Raw genomic sequence first — 11,070 nt, 5'->3', positions numbered from 1 at the left:
CTCTTCTTTTGCAGCTAAACAGAACAGACTATTGACTCGGAGTCGGATCGAGTCAGTAAATCGAATACGCTATAAGACTTTGATAAGTACGAGACAAGTCACATTTTCACAATTCAGCAAATAATAACGAAATGGCACCGTGCACAAATTTCGTCGTCAAAACTGGTCAAAATGTCACATTTCCACGCCTATAAGTTCGGCCATTTATCGTGGTGTGGCGCTGTAACACACATATAAGCACGAGCCCATGTCCGTGTGCTAGCAGGCGAGCACACGGTAATAATACTTTTGCAATCCGTACATCCAATACAGAGATTTTTCACCGAATAGGAATGTGGTAAAACAGGGAGCTTTAGCATCGCCTTAAGACGAGGAATTGCGTTATAAATATTTGTTGGAAATGGCGACTTCCGGCTAATTGGTGCCTATTCTCTTTACTCTGCGAACCAAAACAAAACTATTGCATTGTCATAACTATGGTAATTTCTTCTTTCTACTTCTAGTTTTTCTTCGAAAAGTGGAATTTTTACTTACAAATTTATGCCCTCAATAAAGAATATAATCAAGGACTAATAGGTGCTTTCCATTTGATGGTCCACACAAGTCGACCAGTGTCAGTCTATCTTTGTCTCTCTCTGAATTTCAACAGGGATAGACGCTTCTGTCGACTTGTGTGCTTGTGTCATCAAAAGGAAAACACTCAATATCTTCCAATGGTTAATCATTATGAATGTATGTTTTTGTTAATATAAAGGTTATAACAATTCTAATTGTTTACTTATGAGCCTACGAACTATATTTTAATGCTTTCGTAGATTAAATTTGGAGATCTGGAAAAAGATGACCGATTCAAAAAACTGCAAGAATTCCTGAAACTCTCTGGAAAGGAACATAGCAAGAGTATACACGATAGAAAACCATCAACTGCAATAACTTGGCCGAGTAGTTCCAATATTAATGTAGATACTTTGGATTCCAGCATTGCAACACCATTGCGACAAACTTCTTTGCTCAACAGCGAAGTCTTAGCTTCCAGCAATAATTTTAGAAATATATTTTTAAAGAAGAAGAGCCACAATATTAAGCAAGAAGCAATGACTACATCTAGTCTCAAACAGTACGATGTCAAGAAGGATGATCATGTCGATCGGCTTACTATGCCACCCCCAATGGGAAACACAATTTATCGCACTGTTCGGGAATCACAAAATGAAATCCGTGCATTGTCGAATTGCGAAAAAGTGTTGCCTTCATTTGATTCATCTATACGCTCTTCAACGGTAAATACATGTTTGAAGAGCGCTCCTACCTCGATATCCACTAATACAGGTGCTGATGGATCTATTATACCAAAGTATCAGAAAACTTGTGTCTCACCGAGTTCTATCCATAATTCTCGGAATATTGATCGAGTATTTTCAAAATGGAAAATTACATTAAATAGCTGCTACGAATTAATAATTAAAGGAACTTTAGATTGGTAAGTACAAAATAAAACGCTGCATTAATATTTAAATGTTAATGTTTATTTTCTTTGCAAACAGTGGTAGGGTTGTACGTAGTAAACCAGTTATAAGAAGATACTCTGCAAAATGTGTTGAATCCAAATACAAGCATATATATATTCTGACGGGGAATATTGTTGATGAAAGCAATGGTAATAATTTGTATAAAATTCATTAATATTTTATAGTTTACATATTAACTCTCTGTTGATCAAGTTAGACTTCGAAGTCAATTTTTTGATTGTATATTCTGGTAGGTAAATGTAAATCTGTAAAAAATAAGTAAAATGCAATCTGACTTCTGCGATAATAAACACTCGTTACAGTTTTTGTAAGTATGCAAGAATTTTTTCAAATTTTTTATAGTTTAAAATATAAAAATCTGTACTGAAACTCAAAGATCCATATTGCTAACAGAAAATACAAAATTCTAATAATTGATGGAGAGTTAATAACTTATATACTTTATTATAGGATTACCAGATTATATTCGTGGAAAATTTTATAATGGTTTTCCTGACGATTGGGAGAACGTTCATCAAATATGGAGGACATATGCCGAGCAAAGATGTCCAGTAACGTTTCGTTGGCCCACCCCTATTACTGACAGTGATGACGATTTAAAAAGCGAATTGACAGATATGACTTATGCACATGTAAAAAATAAGAACACTATTTCTGCAACAAAATCTTCTAACTTAAACAAGTCTAATAAGATTGAAAATATGAATGGTACATCTAAAGAGAAGGAAATATGTAATTATTCTACTCATAGTATTCCAACTTGTGAAAAAAATTCATTTATAAAGCCTTTTATTTACAACTCTGAAAAAGATATAATTCCTGTTGTACAAACAAAGAATACGAAGTCTTTATGTGATGAAGCTAGTAAGCAAAATTTCAATTCCAATATAAATCCACCATGCAGTTCTAGGAAAGTGAATAAATTGGATAATATTCTTCGGCAAGATAAACTGAACATCATTATTAACAGTTTGGTAGACAAGAATTGCTCTCAAGAGTACATCGACAAAATTTTTGAGATGTTGGATTGTTCGGATTATGCAGTGTCTTACAGAACGGAACCGGAATGTAATAACGATTCGATGACCTCCACGAATCACGAAACATATAAATCAGAAATAATGTCATTGCAAAAGAGTTTAGTTTGTGATGACAACCCCGTGAACACTAATAAGCTTCAAAACAAATCAATGGAATTAAAAAGCTGCACAATAGGACACTCCATCGATCCGGGATACGGAAGCATAAAAAATGATTCTGGTACTATCCAGTTATCGAATTCAGCAAATCTTAGACCGGGACACGACAACAATTCAGACAAATTGGAGAGCGAGATTTATGCGGGTATACGCAAAATATCGATTGAATCAGTTTTAAAAGCTAGAGAATCACCTGGAAAAATATATAAACGTAAAGTGAAAAAGAAAACGACTTATCCGGACACTCAGAAACATACGATGAATCTGACGTACAATACAAAAGAAATTAAGTCTAGCCATATGGTAATGAATGAAGAGAAAAAATTACTTCCAAATGAATCCTGCGTCAGTATAACAGAAGATGAAGTGGGAACAGCACACAACATGAGGAAGTGTCGCCAAACAATACCTATTAGTCCAAGATCACAAAAAATGACTTATTCCAGTGGTCGAGAAATAGAGAAAAATTTTGAAGTGTATGAGAAAGGCAAATCTCTCTCTCTCTGTAATGCATGTGCAAAATAAACATCCAATTAATGCTTTTGACACACAGAGTTAATTCGGATGTTTTTATAAAGGAGCAAAAGATTCCATATAAAGTTCAAAACAATGTACATTCACAGTTTGTTTCAGATGTTGATACTATCAATTCTAATGTCAACATTGTAACCGTAAGTTCACGAACAGCAGGTAGAAATGTAACAGCATCACCAGCTAAGGTGAACCAAGACATTATGACAATCAGCGAAAATGAGTTTTCTAAAAAATCCAACGTCTCTTCAAAATTACATAGAGAATTTATCGAACAAACGAAAAACGATATTGTGATGAAAAAATCCAAACCTACCATAATCAGTTCGATACCGGTAAATTTGAAGATGGGAATAAGTAGAAAAAACTTGAATAGAAATACTGAGCAATTGCCTTCCAAGATAATCAACAATGACGATAAACAGAATAAAAATATTCGGCCATCGGAAAACATTAAAAAGAACTTCATGTCAATTGCTTCAAAATCTGTGGTTAATGATTCTCATACGAAGACAATTGACAATAAAAGAGAGGTTTATCCAATAACAAATAACAATAAATTGCATGATGTAAATTCTACTAATCTGACGACGAATCCAACAACTGAGCAACCTAAAAGCAGCAAAGAACAGTGTGGATTAAAAAAAAATCCCAAAAGGTTGACTGCATGGATTATGTAATATTTTATTTATTATGTAATATTTTCGCGGTTTCTTCCTATGTACATAATACAATTTTATGGAAACTTTATGAAGGCCTCATGAACACGCTCTGCAATTTCTTGATTCACTTTCCTACACATTGATGGCATCAATGAGAAAAATAATTTGAATAAAAAATTGGAATTTACTATAATTTACGAACGGTTCTTATTTATCAGTGACTATAGAAAGATATTAAATATAAGACTACGGTCAAAATAGAATCATAATATTTTACAAGATTATATTTTATCTTGATTTTAGTCTCAAGATATATATTTTATATTAGAGTCATAATATTTTATGGGCATTGATAGGATAACGTTGAAAAATAATTGTAACTGAATTATTGTTCAAAAATATTTTATATTTTTCATTGATGCCATTATGTTCATAATATAGCGAATTGATCTAATTACTTATCGTATCAATAATATAATATCTCTTAAATATAAATATCGCTATAATAAATAATTGTTTACAGATTTCTATACATAAATACCTGGACTGCTATGTCACAATCAGAAAAATGAAAGTACTCCAAATGGTCTCAAGATTCATAAGATATTAAATGTATGGATTCACATGACATAACTAAAAAACTTGCCTACTAATTCATAATTAGTACGTTAACGATCTAGATATTCTATAGAAATCTGTCTTATATATCTTAGTCTTTATAAGAAAATATCTGTACAATATTTAAATTGTTCAAAATAATGGCATTTACTTGACATTGTTAAAGATTGCAGTTAATTTTAATGTTTTATTTAATCCTTGAATAAAGACGAAAGATGATTATCTTTTGTATTTGTATCTATCGACTACAAAAAAAAGAAATAACATTCACAAGATAACGACAAAAAACTCCAAAAAACAGGGCGAATGAGAGTCAGCGTGGTAATTAATACGCAATCTTAAATCCTCAATCCAAAAAATAGAATCTTTATTCCAAAAAATAGATACGTTTCAGTTCACTTTGGAACCATCTTCAGCAAAACAAAGATATCAATCCCTTCATGTCCAAGAAAAAATCATCATCAGATTAGCAGATTTGATGTTATAATCTATTCGAAACATTAAAATGATCTTATAAATATTTCTATTGAACAAGTTTCAAATTAAAATTAAAACTGGTGACTCACCCCAAGACATAGAAGGAATTCGTCTCAACATTGGATCAACTAATTACAATTAATATTCACTAAAAGAGTATCAAAATAAAAAACGCATGTTGATCGCAGCTCGAACGAAACATGACTAATACATTTAATATAATAAGACAGACATGTCAGGTCAACCACGCAAATAAAAAGAAAAAGAAAAAAGGACAATGTTAATACATAAACAAAAATTTCCTTTTTTCCAGTCCTTTTTTCTTTTTCTTTTTATTTGCATGGTTGACCTGACATGTCTGTCTTATTATATTAAATGTATTAGTCATATTTCGTTCGAGCTGCGATCAACATGCGTTTTTTATTTTGATACTCTTTAGTGAATATTAATTGTAATTAGTTGATCCAATGTTGAGACGAATTCCTTCTATGTCTTGGGGTGAGTCACCAGTTTTAATTTTAATTTGAAACTTGTTCAATAGAAATATTTATAAGATCATTTTAATGTTTCGAATAGATTATAACATCAAATCTGCTAATCTGATGATGATTTTTTCTTGGACATGAAGGGATTGATATCTTTGTTTTGCTGAAGATGGTTCCAAAGTGAACTGAAACGTATCTATTTTTTGGAATAAAGATTCTATTTTTTGGATTGAGGATTTAAGATTGCGTATTAATTACCACGTTGACTCTCATTCGCCTTGTTTTTTTGGAGTTTTTTGTTGTTGAATTTGCGAGAGTCCGTAAGAAGACATTATTATTGTTCACAAGAATATATACATATATGAAGATAAATATGTAGAAAAATACTTTTTTTTTAAATTAAATTTTCGCGTGTTTGTTATCAATGCACAAAATCTTGAGACAGTGGTAGTATCTCGGCGCTAAGCTACGCGCAGCAACATAATATTTATACGGAATTACCGTCCGAGATTATACAACCGATTCTTCGTCCTCCGATAGGGTGTCTTCTGATTTCGAAATACTTTTATAATAATTATATGTCACATTTGGCCGCTCCCTTAATGCCATGGTATATCGTGATTTTGAATTTACATTTTTGTTTATCTTACAATTGCACTCATACTGCGTAAAAAAGATACAATATAATTTCTTTCTTGAAAATATATGATTAGCAAAATAACTGTTACGATTGATTTCAATGTTACCTTTCGCTGAAATGCTTTTTGCTCCTCTTCGTCGCTGGAAGAATCGGGAAAGCTCATCAACTTCCGTCGTTTACGATAGACAGATTTCCTCGAGTTATCAGATCTCTTTGGATTGTTCGTAGCATTGACCTTATATGATGTTTTAGGATCTTGAGTCTTTTCAATAACAATCGTTTAAATTTAAAAAATCCATAAATTTTTTGTTAATGAACTTATTTTTAACAGAAATATAATTATATAAACTTACTTGATTTTTGTTTATATCTGAAGTATTTGATTCAGACATTATTTGTTTATTTACATTTTGCTTCTGTGATGTATTCTTAGAAGTCCCATTTTGTTTATTTGTTTCTTTATCAGTATCCTTCACAACAAAATATATACAATTATAATAAAAGCAGATGTAAATATTATAATTATAGAAATTTTTACCTTAGTATTCCTTTGAATTTCTCTTGAGTTATCAATCTGTGAACAAAACGATGATTCCTGTGAACTGCCCGGACTATAGACTACATTGTTATCTTTCAACGTTATACGTTCACCTGTAAAAAAAAATAATAAAAAATAGCTTTAGATTATTTATCTATTTTTGTAAAAAAATTAATGTATCTTTTCACATTTTTATTATTAATCTACTCACCTGTCCAGTAACATAATGGAGGTAAAATATGACGACCCCTCTTACTAACAGGTGCATTTAGCGAGTCCACTGTTGCATCATGAGAGTTCTGACTAATTTCTTGAATATTATCTAGAAAACGAAAATAAATGCGACACATGAACATATAATATTTATTAAAAGTTAAATATATTTTAAGAAACTTACCTTGCTGCAACGTTTTCCAAGTCAGACAAAATTGCTCAATCGAAGGACACCCATAACGACATTGTTTTGCAAGTTCCTTGGGAATAACTAAATATGATAAAGTAATATTGTTAATTGATAAATATTTATCAACGTACAATGATACAACGTTAATGATTTTGGATACTTTACTATGCTTATTGTCGTTTAAATTTCCAAGAAGTTCAAAGAATTCATGATTCACTAATTCGACTAGTGTCGCTGATAATCGCTTCAGCACAATGCCTGTCGTATAATTTCTGTGCATAACGTGGCCAGCTTCACTATATAGTAAAAAGAAAAAACAAAATATATTGTTTAATTATTAATTATATATATTATATGTAACTGTAATTATTTGATTATTAGACATACCTATTATCTAAGAGAGAACTTACTTGACTAATTTTCCTTGAAAAGTTAAACCTAATCCAGATTTTGATTTTGCATAACGTATTACTTTTGGCATCCATGCAGTCAACCTTTTGGGATTTTTTTTTAATCCACACTGTTCTTTGCTGCTTTTAGGTTGCTCAGTTGTTGGATTCGTCGTCAGATTAGTAGAATTTACATCATACAATTTATCGTTATTTGTTATTGGATAAACCTCTCTTTTATTGTCAATTGTCTTCGTATGAGAATCATTAACCATAGATTTTGAAGCAATTGACATGAAGTTCTTGTTAATGTTTTCCGATGGCCGAATATTTTTATTCTGTTTATTGTCATTGTTGATTATCTTGGAAGGCAATTGCTCAGTATTTGTATTCAAGTTTTTTCTACTTATTCTCATCTTCAAATTTACCGGTACCGAACTGATTATGGTAGGTTTGGATTTTTTCATCACAATATCGTTTTTCGTTTGTTCGATAAATTCTCTATGTAATTTTGAAGAGACGTTGGATTTTTTAGAAAACTCATTTTCGCTGATTGTCATAATGTCTTGGTTCACCTTAGCTGGTGATGCTGTTACATTTCTACCTGCTGTTCGTGAACTTACGGTTACAATGTTGACATTAGAATTGATAGTATCAACATCTGAAACAAACTGTGAATGTACATTGTTTTGAATTTTATATGGAATCTTTTGCTCCTTTATAAAAACATCCGAATTAACTCTTTGTGTGTCAAAAGCATTAATTGGATGTTTATTTTGCACATGCATTACAGATTTGCCTTTCTCATACACTTCAAAATTTTTCTCTATTTCTCGACCACTGGAATAAGTCATTTTTTGTGATCTTGGACTAATAGGTATTGTTTGGCGACACTTCCTCATGTTGTGTGCTGTTCCCGCTTCATCTTCTGTTATACTGACGCAGGATTCATTTGGAAGTAATTTTTTCTCTTCATTCATTACCATATGGCTAGACTTAATTTCTTTTGTATTGTACGTCAGATTCATCGTATGTTTCTGAGTGTCCGGATAAGTCGTTTTCTTTTTCACTTTACGTTTATATATTTTTCCAGGTGATTCTCTAGCTTTTAAAACTGATTCAATCGATATTTTGCGTATACCCGCATAAATCTCGCTCTCCAATTTGTCTGAATTGTTGTCGTGTCCCGGTCTAAGATTTGCTGAATTCGATAACTGGATAGTACTAGAATCATTTTTTATGCTTCCGTATCCCAGATCGATGGAGTGTCCTATTGTGCAGCTTTTTAATTCCATTGATTTGTTTTGAAGCTTATTAGTGTTCACGGGGTTGCCATCACAAACTAAACTCTTTTGCAATGACATTATTTCTGATTTATATGTTTCGTGATTCGTGGAGATCATCGAATCGTTATTACATTCCGATTCCGTTCTGTAAGACACTGCATAATCCAAACAAACAAACATCTCAAAAATTTTGTCGATGTACTCTTGAGAGCAATTCTTGTCTACCAAATTGTTAATAATGATGTTCAGTTTATCTTGCCGAAGAATATTATCCAATTTATTCACTTTCCTAGAACTGCATGGTGGATTTATATTGGAATTGAAATTTTGCTTACTAGCTTCATCACATAAAGACTTCGTATTCTTTGTTTGTACAACAGGAATTATATCTTTTTCAGAGTTGTAAATAAAAGGCTTTATAAATGAATTTTTTTCACAAGTTGGAATACTATGAGTAGAATAATTACATATTTCCTTCTCTTTAGATGTACCATTCATATTTTCAATCTTATTAGACTTGTTTAAGTTAGAAGATTTTGTTGCAGAAATAGTGTTCTTATTTTTTACATGTGCATAAGTCATATCTGTCAATTCGCTTTTTAAATCGTCATCACTGTCAGTAATAGGGGTGGGCCAACGAAACGTTACTGGACATCTTTGCTCGGCATATGTCCTCCATATTTGATGAACGTTCTCCCAATCGTCAGGAAAACCATTATAAAATTTTCCACGAATATAATCTGGTAATCCTATAATAAAGTATATAAGTTATTAACTCTCCATCAATTATTAGAATTTTGTATTTTCTGTTAGCAATATGGATCTTTGAGTTTCAGTACAGATTTTTATATTTTAAACTATAAAAAATTTGAAAAAATTCTTGCATACTTACAAAAACTGTAACGAGTGTTTATTATCGCAGAAGTCAGATTGCATTTTACTAATTTTTTACAGATTTACATTTACCTACCAGAATATACAATCAAAAAATTGACTTCGAAGTCTAACTTGATCAACAGAGAGTTAATATGTAAACTATAAAATATTAATGAATTTTATACAAATTATTACCATTGCTTTCATCAACAATATTCCCCGTCAGAATATATATATGCTTGTATTTGGATTCAACACATTTTGCAGAGTATCTTCTTATAACTGGTTTACTACGTACAACCCTACCACTGTTTGCAAAGAAAATAAACATTAACATTTAAATATTAATGCAGCGTTTTATTTTGTACTTACCAATCTAAAGTTCCGTTAATTATTAATTCGTAGCAGCTATTTAATGTAATTTTCCATTTTGAAAATACTCGATCAATATTCCGAGAATTATGGATAGAACTCGGTGAGACACAAGTTTTCTGATACTTTGGTATAATAGATCCATCAGCACCTGTATTAGTGGATATCGAGGTAGGAGCGCTCTTCAAACATGTATTTACCGTTGAAGAGCGTATAGATGAATCAAATGAAGGCAACACTTTTTCGCAATTCGACAATGCACGGATTTCATTTTGTGATTCCCGAACAGTGCGATAAATTGTGTTTCCCATTGGGGGTGGCATAGTAAGCCGATCGACATGATCATCCTTCTTGACATCGTACTGTTTGAGACTAGATGTAGTCATTGCTTCTTGCTTAATATTGTGGCTCTTCTTCTTTAAAAATATATTTCTAAAATTATTGCTGGAAGCTAAGACTTCGCTGTTGAGCAAAGAAGTTTGTTGCAATGGTGTTGCAATGCTGGAATCCAAAGTATCTACATTAATACTGGAACTACTCGGCCAAGTTATTGCAGTCGATGGTTTTCTATCGTGTATACTCTTGCTATGTTCCTTTCGCAGTCCAGAGAGATCGCTGCTCTTGCTGGTACATTCGACACTGAATCGATCTACTTCGATTTTAATGATCCAGCAATGAATAATCTGTCCCATACCGACTCTGTCGCAGGGATTTGCGACGTGCCGGTCCGAGGGATTCTTGATGTGAATATAACCGGAGATACCATTGTCCAGTCGCAATCTCACGCCGGTAGCTTTACCCGGACAAGCGCCAGCATCGAAGTGATTCCATACCTCCGATAATTCGGGAAAGTCGTTCTTCAGGCGGAAAGGACATTGCCACAGACCAGTCTCTTCGTTTCGCACCGGTTTCGCCTGATCAAGCTGATCACCCTGTGGTTTTCGATGACTGATGCCAACCACGGTAGCCAACACTAACTAGCCGACGTAAAAAGTCTAGGTTTTTCCTTTGTCAAAACATCGAACAATTTTTCCGCACTCGACGATTGATATAATACTCGGAGAT

The 11,070-nt window shown here is 32.4% G+C and overlaps 2 protein-coding genes across 2 annotated transcripts; one reads left to right on the top strand and one right to left on the bottom strand.

The window, feature by feature from the left end:
- The first annotated feature begins 662 nt into the window (after window positions 1-662).
- LOC108759312 (uncharacterized) lies at window positions 663-4,202 on the top strand. The gene is given in 6 exon segments (XM_018504670.1): window positions 663-732; window positions 816-1,480; window positions 1,545-1,657; window positions 1,980-3,229; window positions 3,231-3,277; window positions 3,279-4,202. Coding segments are annotated over 6 exon segments (2,742 nt in total). The 5' UTR covers window positions 663-726; the 3' UTR covers window positions 3,940-4,202.
- A 1,680-nt stretch (window positions 4,203-5,882) lies between these two features.
- Window positions 5,883-10,948, bottom strand: LOC108759308 (protein PF14_0175). The gene is made up of 10 exons (XM_018504665.1): window positions 10,006-10,948; window positions 9,829-9,941; window positions 7,493-9,506; window positions 7,248-7,378; window positions 7,077-7,163; window positions 6,891-7,001; window positions 6,680-6,792; window positions 6,495-6,611; window positions 6,248-6,403; window positions 5,883-6,164 (listed from the first exon to the last, which is right to left on the bottom strand). Exons 1-10 carry the CDS (start codon window positions 10,695-10,697, stop codon window positions 6,012-6,014), a joined length of 3,687 nt encoding a protein of 1,228 aa, XP_018360167.1. The 5' UTR covers window positions 10,698-10,948; the 3' UTR covers window positions 5,883-6,011.
- Between the last annotated feature and the right edge of the window lie 122 nt (window positions 10,949-11,070).

This window comes from Trachymyrmex cornetzi, unplaced genomic scaffold (genome assembly GCF_001594075.2).
Source record: "Trachymyrmex cornetzi isolate Tcor2-1 unplaced genomic scaffold, Tcor1.1 scaffold18, whole genome shotgun sequence".
Classification (NCBI taxonomy): domain Eukaryota; kingdom Metazoa; phylum Arthropoda; class Insecta; order Hymenoptera; family Formicidae; genus Trachymyrmex; species Trachymyrmex cornetzi.
This window is presented reverse-complemented; position numbering and strand designations above follow the sequence as displayed.